Below are 23836 nucleotides of genomic sequence, written 5' to 3'. Positions count from 1 at the left end.
AAGGATTACTGTTGACTCTCTATAATAGCCCTAAGTGCCGCAACTTCTATATGCAGGTGTTCTTTAGAATTTGAAGGTATTTCAATATCTTCACTTTCTCTTCTTTAATCTTTTGTATGAGACTCTTCAGAGGGGGAAGGTACTGGAGTCCTGTTTCACTACTAGCCTACAGAAAGTATTATTCTTTCATAAAGAGAGACAGAATAGCATTTTAGTCTTGGAGAAGCACTAGGTATGAGCCTGAACTCTAAATTCTGGTTCACCTCCTACTAGTTAAAAGAGTTTGGTTCCTCTCCATAAAAATGATGTTACCAATACCTATCATACAGGGCCACAGTCAGGACTATACCAGTCATTGTAAAACACTCAGCACAGCAGATGACACTAATAACTCTTAGTCTCCTTTCTTACCCTTGTTTTCTATAGGTTTAGTTCTTCCTTATCTTCTCACTCTATGAAGTTTTGCCTCACTCTGAATTTTCTGATAAGATCTCTATTTCTTAAGGAGGTCCCTGAACTATTGTATATAATACTTTAAAATATGAAAATACAAAAGAGTTTTAAGAAATCTTATGTAAACATTTTAAAATAATTCTCCATTTTCTTTTTAATAACTGATCATTTCTCATTTATTACTACCTATAATGAGAGTAGATATAGACACACCAAGATAAAATGTATTTTATTTTAAATAATTATTTCACTAGAAATAAATTCTAGTTTATAAAAAATAAATTTTTCTTATTGTTGTTGTTCTTGAAACAAGGTCTCACTAGGTTGCTGACAGCCTCACTATTTGCTGAGGCTGGATTTGAAGAACCTGTGATCCTCCTGTTTCAGCCTCCCAAGTATTGGGATTACAGGCACGTACCACCACACCTGATTCTTATATAAATTCTAAAAATAATAAAAACATCTTAAAAAATTTAACTAATATGAATTATAAGTGTATCATACTTTTTACAAACTAAACATAGCACTATTCAAACAGTTAAACTTTGATTTTGGAATACTCTAGAAACTAAAAAAGGTAATATAAATGACAACTAGTAAAAAGAAATGTATTAGCACATGTTGTGATTTGAGTATGTTCTCCAAAGTTCATGTGTTACATACTTGATCCCCAAAGCAACAGTGCCAAGGGGAGAAATGTGAGGGGTGATTAGATCATGGGACCCTGCCCTTATGAATGGATTAGTGGGCTCTCACTCTCTCTTCCTCACCCCCGCCACCCTTTTTAAGCTCATGCTCTATTGCCCTTTCATCTTCTACATGGGGTGATGCATCAAGAACGCCCTTCCCAGACCTTTTGGATTTCCTGAAAAAATGAGAAATAAATTTATTCTTTATAATCCCACAGCCTCGGGTATTATAGCAGCACAAAAAGGCTGAAGATAGAATGAAATTTTAATTTTAAATAAAGCAAAGACATCTTGGCACAAAAACCCAGTTGCATCTTCAAGTGCATGTACAGTTCTAATGTAGGCAGAAAGTAATTTTCCTAAGTATTCAACATCAGTAATGTATACAGAGTAAATGTATGACTATTTTTAATAAGACTGGTGTAAAGTGAGGTTGATGCCCCAGTAAACAAGTCTATTTAAATATATTAATGGCAGTGGTTTGCCAACTATGTTATAAAACATAATTTCAATCATGACATCTTGCTCAATCTGATTATTAATTCACTGTAAAAGCAGTTCCATGCCCAATTCATAACACCGTGACCCCTCAAATAATTACAGTTTACATGCAGAGTATAACGTTAGAGATATGTTCTTAAAATGTGTTCTTTGCATAAGCCAAAAATGTTTGTGATGTCCACAACTTTTCATGGCCAGGCTGATTTCTAAAGATTACAGGGAGAATATTTTGAAGTATGCATCTGCAAGGCCACACCAGGCAGAAGGGCCTGTCAAGCAAACGTGGAGTATCTGACCTAAGAGAGGGCATGAAGGCGTAGCAAAGAGCCTCCAATGTACATTTACACAGCCCAGAGTATATCTTATTTTACATCGACAGTTCCTCTCTACAGTGGAAGAAACGCTCACAGATGATTTTAGAAATAATATGTGCAGTGCTGGCAGTTATTACTATCACAACAAATAATGAGGATAACCATGGCATATTTCAGTAAAGTGGCACTGTCACTTACCCAAAAGCATGTGCCAATTTTTAACTGCCATGGCATCAGCAGTATGAAGAACATTTGCATACCACATGAAGTCTGATGCTGCCAATTTGAAACAAGGGAACTAAGTGATCAATAACTATCATGTTACTACTCAAATTTTTTTTGCATTATGTTTTCAGTGAAAAGCCAGCAAATACAGAAAGCTGAAATAATTCAACTTTTACTAATTTAACATAAACAGATATTCAACTTTATTACTATCCTTATATAAATAATTTAAAAATTCTACATTTTCTCCAAATCTGCAAGGCTGAAGACAGTACAATTCATAATATGCAATCAGCATACTACCAATACTTGTTACTATGTAGTTAAATTTAAGTAATCATTTTGACAAGGGAAACATCTTTCCTTACATCATGATCTGTGAAAAAGAGTACAAGAAAACACCACATGCCAAATATTAGTGTTCCAATCAATTCACTTGTAATCCTCACAAAAGCCTGAGCTAGAACGAAATTTATCTGTTTTTAACAATGATCTCATTACAATCATTACCATCACTGTACATGTCATCATCTCCCTCCTGTCTTATTCCAGCTGAGCTGGCCCATCAGTGTTTATCAATACATTAACTCCTTTGTCTCTGTCTTTTTGCCATGCCCATTTATGCCATTTAGCAAAGTGCAAGTACGGATGAGTCCTATGAGCTGTGCCCTCCATGCCTCTGCCCTAACAGCCAAAGCACGTCAGGTGTGAGGCACACAGCATTTTATAAAGATTATCTTTTCTAATTCTCCTAATGGACCTAGTAGGTATTATTATTAATATTATTGTCATTGTTGCTCTTATTTTTCTGTTTACTGAAAAAGAAACTAGAGCATGAAAGTTTTACTTTTCCCACTAAGCCTTCCCAGATTACCTGCAGCCAGAGAAAGGATCTCTACTGTAAGGGCCACAGTGATTCAGTCATATCCTGATAACACTTAAAGTTTTTGCCCTCAATCTTATCAATAGAAAGAACCAAGTCTACTTTTACCCTGTATAAAATCTAGCAAATTGGCCTCCCACATAGTAAGCACTTAGTAAATACTTACCTAAAAAATGATCTGATTCAGATAAAAACTGAGACATTCCTAATTTACATTTTTAAAGATTTTTCATACTTATTCAACAGATAAAAATCCAGTGTAATCTAAAGAACAGAAATTTCTTCTTTAGTATTATTGACTTTTAATATGTTAGCCTATATTCCTTATAAAATTTAATTTTAAAAAGAACTATAGGGCTGGGCATGGTGATGCACTCTTGTAAATCAGGACTTAGGAGGAGACAAGAGGATTGCAGGTTTGCAATTGAGAGTGAGATCCTGTTTCAAAATACAGAATAATAACACCAACAACAAAAATATAGGGTTGAGGGTGCAGCTCAGAGGTAGAATGTCCCTGGGTTCAATCCCTAATTCCACAAAAAAAAAAAAACAAGAACAGGCATAGCCAGGCATGGTGGCACAAGCTTGTTTGTAATCTCAATACTTGGGAGACTGAGACAGGAGGATTATAGGCTCGAGGGCAGTCTCAACAAGTAGGGAGACTTGCATCAACCTAGCGAGAACCTGTTTCCAAATGAAAATAAAATATGGCTAGGGGTATAGCTGGAAAGTAGAATGCTCCTAGGCTCAAACCCCAGTGTCACACAAACATTAAAAAAAAATGTTTTTTCTTAAAACTTACATTTACTATTTCTATTTAGTAAAAAAAATAAATTTAATAACAGAATTCTTGAATCACATGTATTGTTTTGCTAGGATAAAAAGCTCTTCATAATGAACAAATTACCTCCAAAAAAACTAATAAATTATTGGAAATTAAGAATAAACCAGAAGATGGCGACCGAGAAAAGCAGGGCTTAAGAGCCCCAATAACAACCAATCTCTATTACCACAAAATCAGCGCCTTTCATAGCCAGAAAACACCATCACCAGAGAAACAAAAACATCACCAGCCCCAGAGAGGAGGGGGTTTCATAACAGAGCTCAGAGCCACAGAGGAGATACGCCGGCCTCACGGCCGAGGACACAGCAGCAGCGCCATACTGTTGGCGGCAGCAGCGAGCTCACCGGACGGCTACGGCTACAGACCAACGCACTCAACAGCCCACCAGGTTCCAGAGAGGAGCGGTGGACAGCGAGCTGAGGAGAGCCGCTGCGGAACAGCCCGGACAGCGAGCTGAGGTGAGCTGATGCGGAAGAGCCTGGACAGCGAGCCGAGGTGAGCTGCTGCGGAAGAGCCCGGCGTGATTCAGCAGATTTTTCCGCGCAGGGAGCATCTAAAGCTCCCAGAGGCTGGGCTCAGCACACGCTGCAGGGACTCAGAGTAGAGTTCAAAAACAGAGAAGAAATACGCCAGCCTCACGGCCGAGGGCATGACAGCGGCGCCATATTGCCACCAGCGGCAGTGGCAGCAGCAGCGAATTCACTGAGTCCACTACAGCACCATCTGCGTATTCAACAACAGTGAGTCAAATTGCGGACCCCAGAGAAGAAATCCCAGTACTGACTCTCAGGGACTTGGCCCAGTGGGGGAGGGGCGGTGGCAGAGATATCACACCATAAGAGAACGCACAACCTGGCACCCCCCATAGTCTAAAGCAGCCTCTACTGACTCCCTGGGTCTGAGACTTTGCGATACAACCCAGTTAAGGAGTAGTGGTGACTGAGATACCACAGACTCGAGATCCAGAGCACCTTAATTGAAGTCGTAGTGACCCAAGGGAAGAACCCAGAGAAGGCACAAACTCCCGAAATCATGGGAAAGAGGAATAACAGTGGAGCAATAAATGCCCACAACCCCACAACATCAGAACCCGATAAAACAGAAATTCAGAGATTTCTAGAAGATCAAATCAAGAAAATAACTGTAGAAATAATAGAGGACTTTCGAAAAGAATTCAGAGAGAGCCAAAAAGAGATAAAGGATGCAATTAATGAAGTAAAGACCTCAATTCAAAGCACAAACAACTGATTAGACCACATGGAGAATAGAATCTCGCTCTTAGAAGATGAGCAATCCAAAAATGAACTCATAGTTTCTAATCTAGAAAAAAATATCCGACAGCAGGAATCTGACACTGAAGAAATATGGGCCCATTTTAAGAGAGCTAACCTAAGAATAATTGGAATAGAGGAGGGAAAAGAAGGTGAAACCAAAGGGATCAACAATCTCTTCAAGGAAGTAATAGCAGAAAATTTTCCAAACATAGAGCAAGAGGTTGATACACAGGTCCAGGAAACTTATAGAACTCCCTTTAGACAGGATCGGAGAAGAGGATCCCCACGCCACCTAATTGTCAAAATGACCAATGTGGAAGCCAAGCAGAGAATCTTAAAGGCAACAAAAACAAAGGGCCAAGTGACATTCAGAGGCAAACCAATTAGAATCACTCCAGACTTCCCAAACCAAGTCATGAGAGCCAGAAAGGCTTGGAGTAACATATTCCAAACTCTGAAAGAAAACAACTTCCAGCCAAAAATTTCCTACCCAGCAAAATTTCTATCAAATTAGATGGAAAAATAAGAAGCTTCCATGACAAACAGAAACTGAAGGAATTTATGTCTTTAAAACCAGCGCTAGAGAAAATACTCAAAGAAATAGGTAACACACACCAGAACCAGAGAAAAAAGATTTTCCATCCAACAGACAAATAAGATTAGTTATCTGTGGAGATTCATTATTTATGTTAGTCTTATACCTATCTCTAAATTGTATTGTTTGCTTTTATTGTTAATTTTTAGGATTTCTAGTTGGAATATTAATATACCTTCAGATATAGCATTTGGAAATATTTTATCCCATTCTATCAGTAACTTTTAACTCTGTTTACATTGTCTTTGGATATACAATATTTTATTTTTAGGCAGTTTGTATACCCTTTTGTTGCCTGTGCCATTGAAATCATATCCAAGAAATCACTGCCAATTTCAATGTTGTGAGGTTTTATGACCCAGATTTTCTTCTAAAAGTTTATAGTCTTAAGATTTATATTTAGGTCTTTTATCTATTTTGAGTTAATATTTGTATATGGGATTAGGTTAGGGTCCAATTTTATTCTTTTCCATGTAATTATTATTTTTCAACAACATTTAGTTAAAAGATTATTATTTCCTCCACCAAATGTTCGTGGAAACCTTGTCAAAAATAACTTGACAATATATGGAAGAATGTATCTCTAGGCTTTTATTTAACTCCAATGGTTTATATATCTGCCTTTAGAACAGTACTACACAGTTTCAATTATTGTAGCTTTATATGGTTTGAAATTAGGAAATATATATCTTCTAGCTTTGTTCTTTTTCGAGATTGTTTTGGGTATCTAGAGTCCATATTACATATTAGGATAGATTTTTCCTGAAAAATAAATATATAAATATATGATAGTTTCACCTAAAAAAAAAAAAAGAAAAAAATATTCTCTGGTAAGAAAGAAAGCAAAAAGAAATATTAAAATGTTATCTTTAAGTTATCAAAAGCTTGGTATCAGATAAATGAAACTGTTACGTGAGATTATCATTTTTAATTTTGGATAAATTGCTATAATACTAGATGTCAACCACTAAGCCAAGCATGGGGAGGAGGGATGGGGAGGGAATGGGGTGGAGATCGGGTGGGGGCTGACTGGGCGATGTGTGCATGTATGTCTACAAAAGTTTTTTTGTGTCCCACTATGATGTATGAATACAGTGCACCAATAAAAAATTTTAAAAAAACTTCTACTAAACATTGGTGAGAAAAATAATTAAACTTTAAATGAGACATTTTAACAAATCTTATGTATTTTGCACATTTTCATTTGAAATAAAATACATAGTTTTAAATACTGAATAAAATTACATTTTATAAGAATTATCAGAATAAATAAATTTGTATTTAATGTAAAAAAAGAATAAACCAAGTATCAAAAATCAAATGTTATTTACTGCAGGAATACAGAGAGCACTGTTGTTTCCAACTAAGTACTTTTAAAGTTCATTCTATTAGAGTGAGCTGTTCTGTTATCCCTATAGAAATAATATAAATTTAATGCAGACACTATGTATAAAAAGATAAATAACTGAAAATAGCTTTAGAATCCAGTTTGAAATACCTACATTTCTCTATATAGTATAAGATAGGCTTAGTAAAATTTCACACAATAAAAAATTGTAAAAAAAAAACACATTTAGAATTAAAGAGGTAGATCAAATCATACACCCACCTGCATCACCTTCTGTTGAATCTCCTCTAACTGTGTGCGCTTACTGCGCTGCCTGCACACCTCCTGGTAGCGGGTGTATTGCTCTCGAAGTGAATCTAACAATTTCATGACTTGTGGCTGTGCTAGCAGTTCATCGTCCATTGGAGACCAGGACACCCCTCCATCAGAGCCATTAAACCGACGCTGCTGTAATTCGGATAACAATTCATGCCCTTTACAAATGAAAGACACTTGTAATTAATACCTACAAAGAAATAATCTAAAATTTTTACTTTTCAACCTTCTAAATTCTACTCCTTTGTTTTTTAAAATCTACCTACCTACCTAGATCATAAATAGTAAAATGCAATTTAAAATTCATATCACAGTAAGTAGCAAAACCGCATATCTGCATCTATCCATCCATAAATGAACATGTAAATATACTAGAAAATATATTAAAGTGTCCTATCACTTATCACAAATATTAACATTATATATGTATACTAAGAACATACTATGTATATGTGGTGGTATATTTTTTATCAATTACATTATTGTTATTGGTGGATTCATTATTCAGCATACTGTGCCAATAATTTTTCCCTGTAGATAAAAATTATACTCTGGATTTTCTGTTTGATAATACTAATCCATACAAAACATTATAGAATTTCAGTATTGATTCATACTCTCAATCACATCAATTAAAAGAAAACCTAAAGCTGGGTGTGGTGGCCCATACCTATAACCCCAGTACTTGGGAGGCCGAGACAGCAGTATCTAAGGTTTGAGCCTAACTCAGCAACTTAGCAAGACCCTGTTTCAAACTAAAACATAAAATAGGTCTGGAAGTTCAGAGGTAGAATGATGCCTCTGGGTTCCATTCCCAGTAACCCCCCCCACACACACACAGTGTATAATTAGCATAAATGGAGAAAACTTTTATTACAAAGTCTTAAGTCATTCAAAGTCATTTTTATAAGAGTTTCCACAACATATTAGCTATGCACTACAAAAGGCCAGAGGCCATACTAGTGTAAGAACTGGATTAAAATGTGGTTCAATCATAGCAAGCTCGTATAGGAAATCCATTCATTTATGAGAGATTAAAATTATGGAATATTCAACAACTAAAACTATAGGTATATATATATTTTAAAAATTAATAAAGATTGTTTTTCAAGGTGCCAAAACAATGTAAAGATATTTAAATTCTCTTCACTTCATCTTTATTCAGAAAAATATTCTAAATGTAAATGGCTTCATATATATACACACACACACACACACACACACACACACACACACACACACATAACCTTTTACAATGGTTTGAAGCTATTTCCAATTTCTGGGGGAAAAAATCAGATTGTTCTAAAGCTCTCCATTTTATACTCTCAATCTCTACCTGAGGAGTAATTTAGCATATAAAATAAGATTTAGTGGCACAGAAAGTTAATTTTAAAATTCAAATTCTAAAATTTTCTTAATTCAGTGGCTTAAGATAATCCTTTAAAATGTTAGAGATATACATGGAATTAAGTTTAAAATGAAGTAGTACTTTTACTGGTAGTCTACTATAACTTCTAAACATATAATTCAGAGATTATAAAGTCATTTCTTTGTTCTCTAAGGAAATAAAATCTACAGCATATTAGAAAAACTAAGGTATGAATCAGAATACTGTTTTCTCTACCTTGATAATTTTACCCTCAACATCTGCCTGTGAGAACCACTTCCATCAGAGGAACAGCACAACATAATTATTTCAAACAACATACTCTGAAATCAAAGTGTCTGGGCTCAGGTACCAATCCCTCGCATTTACTGACTATTGTAAACTGTTTAAGTTACTAACATTTTTATGTTTCAGTTTCTCGCTCTTAAAATTGGGATAACAATAATACCCACTTCATAGGATTGTGTTGAAAAATAAATGAGTTAACATATGTAAAGTACTTAGAATAGCACCTGGCACACAGTAGAATTATGAGCTACTGTTAGAAAAACAGGAATAAATTTATGGTTCATTGGAAAGAATTCCAATTTGTTTTCCTAGAACCAGTGATAGAGATACGTGGGCTGGAATTTAAGTATCACACAGCACTGAGTAGTCACTGTGTGCAAGGCCACTGCAAAGTGTGAAGTGTTTGATATATATGATTATAAAACAGTTTAACAAGGAATCTGTGTTTAGACCTGTTTTGAGCTATGGTGACAGAGTTCAATACTTACATGATCTTGAACAAGTTTGTTTTTTTTTTAATCTTTAAAGCTTTGCTTCATCGAGTACAAAGTAGAAGAAATAAAACTATCTCAAAAGGTTCTTAGGAAAGAATAAAATATGAAAACACAATGCCAACTGGGCATGGTGGCACACACTTGTAATCCCAGTACAGGGGAGGCTAAGACAGGAGGATCACAGGTTAGTGACCAGCCGCAGTTAATTAGTGAGGCCTTCAGCAACTCAGTGAGACCCTATTTCAAAATAAAGAATAAAAAATAGAGCTGGGGTGTTGCTCAGAGGTAGACTACCCCTGGGTTCTATCCCCAGTACCGCCCAAAAAAACAAAAACAAAAGCACAATGCCAGGTACGTGGTGAATATTCAATAATCATCATAGCAACCCACTGAAATGGAAAATTATATTTCCATATCTAGAAAAGAAAATAAATCCAAATATGCAAGAGATAATTTATCATTATTAATTTTTTAAATATTATAAAGTATATTAACATATTGTTGTTAGATTAAATGAGAAAGCAGTTTGAAAAATTTCCGCTAAAATTCCTACCATATGCTGAACCATTGTTTACTCAATGAACTAGTTTAGTGAATTATTATCACTGATGACTATGTTTTTATCTTACCTGTCTGAAGAACTGTTTCAGGATCAACAGATGGAAGAAAGTTTAAATCCACAGACCTGGCAAGCACCAAAAAAGTAATTTCTTAAAGCTATAATATTGTTTTCCACATAACTGAAGAAATTCCTTTACATATAATATCAAAACAGGGAGAGGTATATGGCATGAAAATCTGAAGTGTCTCATTTTCACCATGCTTATTTCTCTTAAGCACAGGGAAGCCTATTAGACAAAATTCAATATTAACAGACAGAGAAATACCACTGGATTAATAATAAAATTTTAAAATCAAGACTGGCATAGTTGCATACACCTATAGATCCTGGACTTGAGAGGCTGAGGCAGGAGAATTGTGGATTCAAGGATAGCCTGGGTAACTTAGCAAGACCTGCCTCAAAATAAAAAATAAAAAAGGGCTGGGGCATAGCTGAGTACCCAAAGGTTAAACTCATGAATATCATATATTATAAATGGATAGAAAAAATTTTACAAGCTAGACATTTAAGCACTAACATATTTAAATAAAGTAATAATTTTATTGCAAGCTGCAATTGTTTCCATATTCTTTACCAGAAGAGAGTAGAACTAAAAAAGATAAAAAGTTGTTTCATTTTGAGAATATGTTCTTGCAACTGAATATTTTCCATTGTGTCAGAAAATAAAAATACTGCTGGGCGTGGTGGCTCACGCTTGTAATCCCCGTGCTTGGGAGGCGGAGACAGGAGGATTGGGCAGGTTCGAAGCCAGCCACGTGCACTGGCTTAAGAGACCCTGTTTCCAAATAAAAAAGTATAAAAATGGGTCTGGGAGTGTAGCCTGGAGGTAGAAGGGTTTCCAGAAACCCCAGTACCACCAAAAAAAAAAAAAAAAAAAAAAAAGCTGGGCGTGGTGGTGCATGCTTGTAATCCCGCACTTGGGAGGTGGAGACAGGAGGATGGCGCTGGTTCGAAGCCAGCCACTGGCATAAGGGACCCTGTTTCCAAATAAAAATATTAAAAAAATAGGTCTGGGAGTGTAGCCCGGAGGTAGAGGGTTTCCAGGAACCCCAGTACCACCAAAAAAAAAAATAATAATAATAATAAAATAAATAATAATAATAAATAATAAAGGCTTTTATAAAGAAAGTTTTATTCAAATGATTATGTTTTACGTATAAAGCAAATTCTCATACCTGTCAGTTTTGACTGGATGAAGACTTGTTTAGACTAGTTCTTTCAGGTAGCACTAACAAAACAGGTATCTCTTGAAAAAAATTAATCATAACTTCACAAAGATATAATTGCATACCACCAGCCACCTACCTTTCTTTCTCTTGCTGGTTTCCTTTATCACTTCCATTGTTAATCAAAGCAAGTTCATCTAACAATGATGTAGATTCCTTTGTAAACTTCTCAAACACCTACAAAGGAGATTAATATATTAAGAATAATCTTAAAAATTAATATTATATGTAATAAGAATTTTCAACCAAGAAAAACAGAATTAGCCAGAATTCCATTTTTTTCCAAGAAAGTTACTTTGTGCAATTCAACCAGAGAAAAATGGTGTACATACAGAGAATTAAAGCACATCCTAAACTTAAATTTGGTTGGAATTTTTTATTTTATTTATTTATTATTTTTTTTATTTTTTGGTGGTACTGGGGTTTCTGGAAACCCTTCTACCTCCGGGCTACACTCCCAGACCCATTTTTATATTTTTTTATTTGGAAAAAGGGTCTCTTAAGCCAGCGCATGCAGCTGGCTTCAAACCTGCGCAATCCTCCTGTCTTTGCCTCCCAAGCATGGGGATTACAAGCGTGCGCCACCACGCCCGGCGGAAAATTTTTTAAATTTAAATATATTAAAAATTACTTTTATTCTTCATCCAGACAAGTTATTTTTAGTCCTTGTTTTTCTTTGAGAAACATTGTAATAACAAATTTTATAACGACATAAATGTTATTTAGACCAGTTCTAAGTGTTTAATTCTAGTTACAGACCATTTTCCTCATCTTATTCTATCACCAATCCATATTGGTTTCTTCAACCATTTCTAAAGAAAGATTTGGGCAAATCTGTTTAAACATATAAAGTAGATACATATTTGTCTAATATCATTGTTCAAATACAGTAGAAACAGAAATAGTTATGCATTCAGAATTAACCAAAGTTCATTATTCTTCAATAGAATTAGCACTTAACATAAACTGAGTTAATGTGAAGAATGTTCTTTCTGCAGTTAAATAAAACAATATATTAAGGAAAGCATTAGATTTCAAAAGTCTGGACAAAAAAAAAAAAACTTTTCAGAAATGAAAAGCTTATGATGTCAAACAGCTCCTTCAGTCATTAACTCAAACTGATGTTTAAATATCCTCAAAAAACGGCCTATCAGCTTTGTTACCTCTGAACATACTGTGCAACTCTACTATTCTACCTAAAAGATTTAATACTTTTGCTGATGCTAGTGATAACGACAGTAATAGCTAACACAGAGTACTGTGCATCATGCTCAGTGCTGTTCTAGGTGCTTTAGGTACATCTTTACTCATTTTTGTCTTACCCAACATTTCACAAGGTAAAATTTACCATTACCATATTCGAAATGTGAAAAATGAGGCATGAAGAGATTAACCTGCTTAAGGCCATATACTCAGCAACTGACATTAGGATTCTAACCAAATGAGTCTGGCTTCAGAGTATCTATCCTGAAACATTATACATTAGATATGCAATTTATTTAAAAAGGCAATCAATCATATTTTAGTTTATTAAATAATAATAAAGTTAGCCAGGTATGACAGTGCATGCCTGTAATCCCAGTACTTGGGAGACTGAGACAAGAGGATCACAGGTTTGAGGTTCAAAACTTAATGAGGTCCTCAACAACTTAGTGAGACCCTGTTTCAAAATAGGGTGGAAAATGTGGCTAAGAGTTTGTATAAGCCTGGGTTCCATCCACAGTACCCCCCAACAACAATAATAATAAAGTTATCAAAACATCCCATTTATATATAGCAACACTTATCTCATTTTAATATACTAACCAGCCTCTTATTTAACCAGTCCATGTGATCATAGGTGAGACTCCCACCAAAGTCTTCTGTTAACTGGCATGGTTCTATGTAGCGTGTCAACTTATTGGCAGACACTAAAATAACCTAAAGGGAAAAAGAAAAGAGAAAACTAGCAAACCAATATTAAAGGCTATGAAGGCTTAATGAGGACGTACAATGAGGTTAAAATATGTGATAGTTTCAACATGTTCCTTATAACTTTTTTTTTTAATGGTACTGGAGATTGAACCCAGAAACATTCTACCTCCAAACTATACCTTCAGCCCTATTTAATTTTTTTTACTTTGAGACAAGGTCTTGCTAAGTTTCTGAGGCTGGCCTTGAACCTGCAATCCTTCTGTCTCAGTCTTTCAAATACTGGAATTACAGGCATGTGCCACCATACCTGGCATAATTTAACTTTTAATAATATGTTACTTATCTGTTTCACAATCATTTAGTGAATGTGAATTTGTTAGAAGTATTATTCATTAAAATCTGTTATGTTTTAGTGCTGGATATATAAAATGAAGATAATGCTTCTAACAAAGAAGTGGGCTTTTTACTCCTTCCTCTTTAATATTCCAGAGACAGTTTTCCAGTGCTTTTACAAAAAGAAGTACATTGAAATTTTCTGGTTTGTTTCTAAATTCTTTGTTGAAAATACTTTAAAGTTGTTGCCGCTTTAGTCATAATAGTACAGAGGGCCAAAGAATTTACTCGAAAACCACAAATTATTTTCAAATCCCGTTCTCAGGTATAACACATTTACAATTGTAAAAATACTGATCTAGCAGTCAGTCCTTCCAGGTTGGTGCCCTAGCTCTACCAGGAAGGACTACTCTCATAGAAGACAGCCTAATGGAGTTTACCACTGCAGATTTATCCACTGGTGTGTGAAAGGGGTACCTGCATTAAATTTAATGTGATATCTCCTTAGACTCCAAGAGAACAGAATTCTAATAAACTGTCATTACATACATCTAATTCAGACCATTCTTCCTTAATATGTTACCTGTCTTACCCAGTGAGGAGCACATTTTACATTCCTCCCATTCTGGTTAATGTCATATATATTTCCTTCTACATTTTGTAGTTCCAAAATACAGTAAAGTTAAAGATAACCAGGTTTAAAGTTTAATGAACCAAAGGACAAATATGCAGTTAAAAGTTTATTTTCCGCCGGGCGTGGTGGCGCACGCTTGTAATCCCTGCGCTTGGGAGGGGGAGACAGGAAGATCGCGCAGGTTCGAAGCCAGCCACGCGCGCTGGCTTAGGAGACCCTGTTTCCAAAATGAAAATGTAAAAATAGGTCTGGGAGTGTAGCCCCGAGGTAGAAGGGCTTCCAGGAACCCCAGTACCACCAAAAAAAAAAAAAAAAAAAAGTTTATTGTCATCTAAATATTTCCCAAAAAAATCTTTCCTAAAATCAATTTAAATGCAAATCCGACATATTCATTTTATTTTATGGCATAACATGTATTTAAAACTATAATATCCCTTAATAAAGATAATTTTAAAGAAAACATAACTAAAATTACTATTAAGATATTTTTACCTATGCCTAATAGGCATAAACAAGTAAAAATCATAATTATAAATATCTACATAAAACTCATTTTCTTCATCATTAGAAAGCATTTTATAGGCTATACATTCTTACACAATTCACTGATGACAATTCAAAATGAAAATACGAGATCTGCATGTAGATAAACAGAACTTGGACACCAATGCCCAAGGTACCTCAAAGTTAAATGATGTATGTGAAAATGGAGATTAAATAATTGGCAAACTCAAAGTCCAGCCATTCCAGATTGATAATTGAGACACCTGTCTACTGTGTTGAGACATCCCAGTTTCTACTGAAATAATCTCATCCTTGTTTAAGGGGGTAAAAAGAAAAGGCAAAGGAGACAGACAAAACACCAACTGTTTCTATTTTATTAGACATATTCTTTTAAGGAAAAAGCAAAGGAAAAATACATTTAGAACTTGTCACCAGTAGTAAAGGATCTTGCTCAAAACAATTGTTGCACACCCAAGAACTACGTTTAGGAAGTGAGTCAGGAACAGCATGGATCAGAGGAAGAAAATCCTTCCTCCAGTGCCTGGCAGTGGGGTGCTTTGTTAGAAAAGGTACCTGGCTGTCCACAAGCCTTTGGAAAATGATACCCCTTGCTGGAGCGCAACCTGTAATTACAGACCCGCTTCCAAAAGGACAAGCCAGGTCTGGATGCACAGGCAATTCAACTGCACATCAGCAAAACTGACATCACAGAGGGGTCAGATTTTACAAAAAGATCAAATTCAAAAGCTGAAGCAAAATAAGAAACCATGCAGGGGAGCAGTATTTAGGCCTGAAGTGAAATTAGAATGTTAACGAAGAAAACTGAATAAAGAGGTTTCTGGGATTAGAAAAGGACACAGGAAGCCAGTTGTGGTGGTGGTGCACACTTGTAATCCCAGCATTTGGGAGGTGGAGACAGCAGGACTGCGGTTTGCAGACAGCTGCAGCTACTTAGTGAGGCCCTTTGCAACTCAGTAGAACCCTGTTTCAAATTAAAGAATAAAAAATAGGGCTGGGGATGTAGCTTGGAGGCAGAATACCTGTGGGTTCCATCCCCAGTACTGCAAAAACAAAAACAAAAAAACAAAAAAACCAAAAAAACCAAAAAAGCAAAACAAAAGAAAGAAAGAAAAGAACACAGGAACATATTAGAAACCAAATAAAAAACAAAAGGACCCAGGAAACTCTGAATATTTCAGAGTTGATGTGGCAAAAGATGATTTGGAGTTTCACACCATGTGATTTTCTTTAAACTGTTTCATTATACCTTAAATTACAAAAAGGTAGTAAGACTTCCTATATGCCTTTCTGTTGTAATCACTTAAGAAATCACTAATACAGAAAATCTGTAGGAAAGTTTATTAGAGAATCATTTTTATCTTATGGAGGATGTTTTATTATTAGGAGGGAGGAAGGGAGGGATGGTTAGATTAGAAATGTAGTTCAGTGATTAAGTGCATGGGTAGCACATGTGAGGTTCATTGCTCGCATGATACACACAGGAAAAAAAGGAAAGATATACAAAGAAATATAATTCAATTTTTTAAGCCTCAAAGAGCAATCACAAAAAAAGTTAAAACCAAAATTAGAAAATAAGCGCCCCCACCCAAATCTTATTTAGGTCCCACATCGTATGCATAGTCTATTTTCATCCTATGATTATAAATTGAAAACCCAGAAATAAAATCATAATTGCTGATTAGAACTATAGAAAAGCTTAATCAGGCATGGTTGTATATGTCTGTAATCCCAGCATTTAAGAGGCTGAGATATAAGGATCACAAGTTTCAGGCCAGCTTTCATAATTTAGTGAGACCCTGTCTCAAAATAAAAAATAAAATGGGCTGGGACTGTAGCTCAGAGGTAGAATGCCCTTGAGTCCAGTCCTCAGTACCAAAAAAAAAAAAAAAAAAAAAGCTCTGAAAATCTTTAATGGAATGACTAATGAAAATAACACTGAAAAAGACCAAAAATACTACAACCAAAAGCCACAGATGCATATAACTGTATTAGATCATGCTAATTTAAATATCTGTTAGTTCTATATTATCCTCCACAAAATTTCCCCCACAAAATAAAAATAAATGCTACCTATTTTAATTAAGTAAGTGATGGAAATACATATTCTACCTTGAAGGCAAACCTTCTTAAAAACCAAACAATTCCTTAGCTGCAGAGAAGATGGTACCAAAATCAGCATTTGTATTTCCCAGAAAATATTTTAAATAGTAAATTTTCTATATGTATTGAGCATTTACTTAGACTGGCCCATTTTGACTCTCTAAAGCAGTATCTTCCAAACAGTTAAGAAAATCTCATGAATCTCTCTTATTGCTCTATTTTTCACAAAACAATAAAACGTAGTATACAATGAGCTTGTCTTGAGTGTTAATTGTTTGTAAAAACTGCCATTCTCTATACACAACTTTATGTGGAAAATGATTTGCAATCCTTGTAGATAATTTTTTAAATATACAGAAAGAACAAAACTTGATTTAATCACAGTTCACACTTTTAACCATTTTTTCCCAGAGTGCTAAAGACATTATTCATAAGTGTAAACTATATAACAATTTCTATGACATGAGTATAATTTCTACATAGAGGAATAATTGTTTGGGGCCAGATTTCCATGATCATTGTCATCTGTTTGTTCTTTAAGTTGTTGTACATCAAATATCAATAAACTTTCTGGGTAGCTATTGACCAATGATCCATTTGAAATTGCCTAATGGATAAAACCATCATGTTGGTTATGATTTCTGAGAAAAATCTGAGCAACTGAGAAGCCTCTTGTTAAGTAGTTCACTGATAAACATTACAAAGTTATCAAACTAATTAGTTTTGGTGACAGGCCTGTAATCCCAGTACTTACGAGTTTGCAATAGCAGCAGGTTCAAGGCCAGTAACCTAAGGACACTCTCACCAATCTAGTGAGATACTGTTTAAAAATAAAAAATAAAATGGTCCTGGGGGTATGGCTCAAAGGTAGAATGCTCCTGGGTTTAATCCCCAGCACCTCCCCCACACAAAAAAGAAAAAAAAATTTCAAGTTATTATATTTTAAATGAAAAAAAGTTTATATTTTTTAAAGAGGTGTTATTTCCAAAAAAATTTTAATACTGGGGATTAAACCCAGGGGGCATTCTACCTCTGAGCTACACCCCATCCCTATTTTATATTCTTTATCTTGAAACAAGTTCTCACTGAGTTGCAAAGGACCTCACTAAGTAGATGAGGCTGGTCCTGAACCTCTTGTCTAAGCCTCCAAAATGCTGGGATTACAAGTGTGCACCACCATGCCTGTCTAAGACTCTTTTAAGAATATAAACCTTCTTGTTGGAAAAATGACATTGGAAAACATTAAAAAATTCTGATCTCAATCTGGAAAACAAAGTTTAAAGAGATGACAATTGAAATATGAAACTTCAGAATGTTGATTCTCTTATTCTGAAGTGAATAATTATTAATGCCCAAATTCAAGTTTCACAAAGTATACCACCCCTATAGTAAAATATACAATTCATGTGTCAGAAAAATTACCTAAATCCTAGAAATAGGCAGATGACATTAAAGTACTAGATGTTCTTGTGTGCCATCCTGGGCTTATACTAGGTCTTTCTACAGACTAATCAATAGGTATCAGTCTCTGTTCTTATGCACAATCTTCTTATGCCGATAATTTCTATTTGGTGCAAGTGATAAATTTCTGTTCAGTGGAACAAGAAATAACCTCAACGCTTACAATATATAGATCAGCAAGACATCACTTCTGTGTCTAGCTTGGCAATTTTATCTACCTATTAAATCCTTAAATTCCTCAAATGTTATTTGAGCTATACCTTACAAACTTCTGGAAACCTCAGTAACTAAGTTAAATAATATATTTAACTTATGTTCATTTTATGAGTCATGATTTTACCTTTAGGAAAATTAAGTTTTAACATATGCTCTGTATCAATTTAGATGTGGAATCATACTCTGATTTTCATCTGATTCAACTGCTAAGTAGTTGTTATTTTCAAATATTCATCTCCATGAATATTCTAACACATATGAGTACCATTAATTTTTTTTGGGGGGGGCAGGTCTGCGGATGGAAGCTAGGGGCATTTGACCTCCGAGCTACACCCCCGGCCCTACTTTTTATTATTTTGAAACAGGGTCTCACTAAGTTGCAGAGGGCCCAAGTAGCTGAAGGCTGTCCTCGAACTGCGGTCCTCCATTCCAGCCTCCCAAATGCTGGAAGTACAAGCATGTGCCAACCACGCCCAGCAAGTACCATTAAATTTATAAAGGGAAAGTTTATTCATTATATTCAAGAGCTATCACATTACTAAGCAGAAATCTAAATTTCTTCTTCTCCAAATATATCTAAAACCTAGGAACTAGCACAGCAAAGGGAACTAGAATAAACCAGAAGAACAACAGAAAGGAAAAAAAAAAAGCCACTATTCTGCACAGTTGTTTCAAACTTCTTCCACTCCTTTGAAGCAAAAATTTTTTTAATAGTAAAGTCCTACATAAATATTAGCTTTTCCTTTATTTTATATATGTTAGAGAGACCAAGACAAATTAAATGACTAAATTGTAATGTTGTATTAGCAAGCATATATCATAGTTCAAGACATTTGAAAAGAAAATTATTTAATCAAAGCATTTGTGAAGGTTTTCTTTAGTCTGTAATCTAACTTGTAGAAGAAGTTATACTCTCATTCTTTCATCTGTAATTAGGGTACTTATCCTTTCCAAATAAATGAATCTCAAAGAATATAACCTTCACTATGCAGGCATTAAAATATTTTATATTTTCCTTATACTAAGAATGTGAGCAAGATCCAGAATACAAATGTCCTGATGGGTCTTAGTGTGATTAGTAGAAAAAAATTTATGTATACATGAGTTCATACACATATTCTGGTGTGTATATCTACTTATAAAACTGTCCTTTGAAAATATTTTTCTCATTAAGAGAAAATAAGTTTCTGTAAAAACTAGAAAGAAATCAGACTAAAGCCAGAGGTGTTCTAGACAGGGGAAAGTGAAGGAAGTCTTTGGTCCTGGGTCCTGTCAGTAGTTAGGCCTTAAGAAAAAGATCAGATGCAGAAATAAGATGACATGAAAAATTCAGAATGGAAGTTGGCTACCATTACCAATAAATAACACTTTCACTGTCATGAGTGACAATAAAGAAAAGGAGAGTGGAGACCTTTTTAATTATTACCTCTCTATATATATGAGGACAAGATTAATGCCAGTTCTACTTCAATTTTATCTTGTCATTAGATAGACTACACATGCTATCATTCAACCAGTAAAATCTGCCAATGTCATCAGGTACAACACTGCTGAAGGACACAAAGTTCTTGAAGATATTATGAGAGTTACTAAACAGGAGACTGGACAGGTAGGTACCTATTTCAGAGAAAGGAAGGATATATGCAGAAACTCTAAGGTGAGCAAGAAGAGATGAATATTCAGTGGCCAATGAAAAACAACAGAGAAGTGAATGGGAACAGTTGCCAAGAAGAAAAACTTTAGAAAGGATGATGGGCAAGAAAAGGTGCTCCTATCACAGACATTGTGGGCATCTGGTAAATATCTTTGTTATATTCTTAAGGTAAAACATACACTCATATTTATATGAACACCAAAATTCACAACAGTTACACTTTTAAAAATATGTAGAATATATATAAAAACACATGACAATAGTCCAAATTATCCAAAGTTATACCAAGAAAAAAATTTAAATTAAACAAGAATTTATGTTGAATTTAATTATAATCGCTAAGTTCTAAGTATCATGTAATTGCTGGTATTAAACTTCCCCTTAAAGATGAATAGGTTTGGTGGCAAATTAACCAGCATTTTAAATTGCTCTCATCTCTTTAGACATTAGGCTTTTATTAAGTGCCTCGTGCTTACTTGGAAAAATTTTCTAAGCTGAAACTCTTTCATGTTTAACAGAAACATACTGATACAAGAAGCTTGAACACTTGTGTTTTAAAACAACATTCTATGACATCAGACCAAGGCAGATAGGAATCTCTGTCCTTTATCCTTCAAGATGCAAGGTATCGAGCTACTAACAATTCATACAGCATCAGGCAGAACTAGGCACAGCCATCTCAGCAGTGACAGTGATGCTTCAACAGGATGTGACAGGCTCCCTGCTCAGGACTGACAGCTTTAGTTTCTGAGTAAAGGAACAGTTTCTCTTTACCACCAAAGAAGGTACACAGATGGCAAATACACACTTGAAAGATATATCATTAGTTATTAGAAAACTACAACTAAACCACCATGAGAAATATCTTCACATCCACTAAAAAAGGAGTAATTGAGAAAAAAAAAAAACCACCCAAGAACCTGTTAATATGGATAGGATGCAACCAGAACTTTTGCTTATTTATAAAGATATTTACTATATGACCCAATAATTCTATTAATTCTACTTCTGGATATTTTTATCCCCAAAATATAAATTTATTTTGACAAAAAACCCTATCATGAATATTAATATTGTCTTTATTTGTAATCATCAAAAACTGAAAAAAATACAAAATGCCTCTCAGCTGAGGAATGGAAAAACGAGCTAATACAACTATATAATGGAATACTAGTTAGCAATAAAAAGAACTACCAATACATGAAATAACATGGGTAAATCTCAAATGTATATATGAAAGAAGCCAGATTAAGAATGCTACCTACTGCATCATTTCCACTTGTTATGACATTCTGAAAAAGGCAAAACTATTGGACAAAAGGCAGACGACTGGTTGACATACCAAAGAAAATAAACTTGAACTTCAAACTATCTAAAATTTCTTAGAATTTGTAAAATTTCCTCTTGGTAATATAAGAAAAATTTCAAATAAAATGATCCTAGTTATTCAAAGGAGTTAAAAATGAATAAGATAAATGAAAATAAAAAAGCTTTTGCAGTCTTTGACAAAGAATCATAATTCATTCAACAAGTAATTGAAAGCCAACTATCTATTAACTGTAGTTTTACTTAGGCACTAATTGAGCACTGCTTAGCAATCAACCTAAACAAACAAAATGCCAGCAAAAGGTTACTTTAAAAGATATGATACACTTCCTTGATCCTTTTATGGATTATATTTACCTCAAAGCCAAGTCTATCCTTTTCTTTCCAAAAACAAAAATGTGTCACTTTCTTATCCCAGAATTCATCTGGCTTCACTACACAAACAAGGGACACCTCAGCTGGAACAACATTCTGAAAAACACAGAAAAATAAATACAAATTACTTATTTAAAACAATTTAAAAAATTTACAAATCACTAGATGTTTATGATTATGCTAAGTAAGAGATTTTGGAAAAGAATCAGAACAATAAAGAAAAAATTCTCCCAACTTCAAAACATAAAAATCAGTAAACACAGGAAAGACAAGCTATTCAGAAAAGATTTCAAACAATGTTAAACAGATACTATTATGTGAATTACTTTTTGTTTCTCTCAATCTCTCTACTAGGAACATATTTCGATTAAACTGCAAGACAACTTTTTAGCTGAGAAATTATTAAAATCGGTTTTTCTTATATGAAAAAATATTTCTAACTAAGAATTTCTTCAGATATAAAATTAATTTTCTCACAAAATAAAGAGTCCTATTAGCCATTATACAAAGAAGTTAAGGTTCTGCACGATTATTAATTTGAAAAAGAGGACAAAGAGCTAATCTTTGATGGAACACAATTTCACACTTATTAGATATGATTATTCTATTACCTAAGGAAGAATGAAAATTAACATGTATTGACCTAAGTATTTCACATATATTCTTTTCAAGAAATCCCACAGAACCTAATTTTTAATACATCTTAAATCTAGCCATCTTTACCATTTGCATTACATTAATCAGCCCCAAACTAGCCACCTTTCTGAAATATCCTACCAACAGGCCTCACTGTTTGAAATTCTCCCATGTACAAAACAAATTTTAAACTGCTTTCCAGAACTTCTGAGGCTCTTCCAGCTCTGTGCCTGTTGACCTCTGAGTAACTCCTCTACCACTGCCACACTTATACTGCTCCTGGAATATAAGGAGCTGTCCCCACCTGTCCCCCACCTCCAGACAGCCTGTTCCATTTCCTCTGTACAGAGCATTCATCACCATATATTGAGTGCTCCCTCAGTTTATTTTATTTTTTTATGGTGTGTGTGTGGGGGGGGGGGTAGAGGATGGAACCCTTCTACCTCCGGGCTATACTCCCAGACCTATTTTATATTTTTATTTGGAAACAGGGTCTCTTAAGCCAGCGAGGCTGGCTTTGAACCTGCGCGATCTCCTGTCTCTACCTCTCAAGCGTGAGGATTCCAAGTGTGCACCACCACGCCTGGCTTCCCTCGGTTTATTTAAGGTTCTAGTCAAATATTTCTTCCTCAGAAATACCTTCCTCACTCATCCACCCTATCCAATGTAGCACCATCTTACTCAATCTCCCTGTAGTGCTGCATTTTTTTTTTTTTTTTTTTTTTTTTGCAGGTCTGGGGATGGAACGCAGGGGCATTTGACCTCCGAGCTATACACCCTGCCCTATTTTTTTTTTTGAAACTGGGTCTCACTGAGTTGCAGAGGGCCTCACTAAGTAGCTGAGGCTGTCCATGAACCACAATCCTCCAGTCTCAGACTCCGTAATGCTGGGATTACAAGCGTGCGCCACCACGCCCGGCTTCATAGTGCTGCATTTTTCTTCAAAGTATTTATCACCATCTGATGTTACATTATGTATTAATTTGTTGTACTGTTTACTGACTTCCCAGTAACATATCACTTTTGCCAGCCCTATATTTCTAGTACCTGACATATACAAGACACTCTATAAATATTTGTTGAACAAGTTAATCCTTGTTTAACAAGTGGATCTCATTCTCCCATTTTTACAGAAGAGCAATTTGAGCCTCAGAAAACTGAAGTAATCTATGTGAGCTACCAGAGCTGAGGCAAAGACAAACCA

At 34.9% G+C, this 23836-nt stretch overlaps 1 protein-coding gene across 1 annotated transcript in view; it reads right to left on the bottom strand.

Moving 5' to 3' along the window:
• SESTD1 (SEC14 and spectrin domain containing 1) overlaps positions 1–23836 on the bottom strand; it is a gene marked incomplete at its 3' end in the record, with an annotated part of 61776 nt that overhangs the window by 23372 nt on the left and 14568 nt on the right. Inside the window, exons 4-8 of the mRNA XM_080690236.1 lie at positions 21979–22092; positions 13265–13378; positions 11538–11635; positions 10240–10295; positions 7388–7599 (exon numbers count right to left, since the gene is read on the bottom strand). Coding sequence (XP_080546362.1) covers positions 7388–7599; positions 10240–10295; positions 11538–11635; positions 13265–13378; positions 21979–22092 — 594 coding nt within the window. The remainder of the gene's footprint in view (positions 1–7387; positions 7600–10239; positions 10296–11537; positions 11636–13264; positions 13379–21978; positions 22093–23836) is intronic.

This window comes from Muscardinus avellanarius (genome assembly GCF_963383645.1).
Source record: "Muscardinus avellanarius genome assembly, chromosome: 2".
NCBI classification, from domain to species: domain Eukaryota; kingdom Metazoa; phylum Chordata; class Mammalia; order Rodentia; family Gliridae; genus Muscardinus; species Muscardinus avellanarius.
The sequence above is the reverse complement of the archived record's forward strand: the minus strand, read 5'-3'. Positions and strand labels throughout refer to the sequence as shown.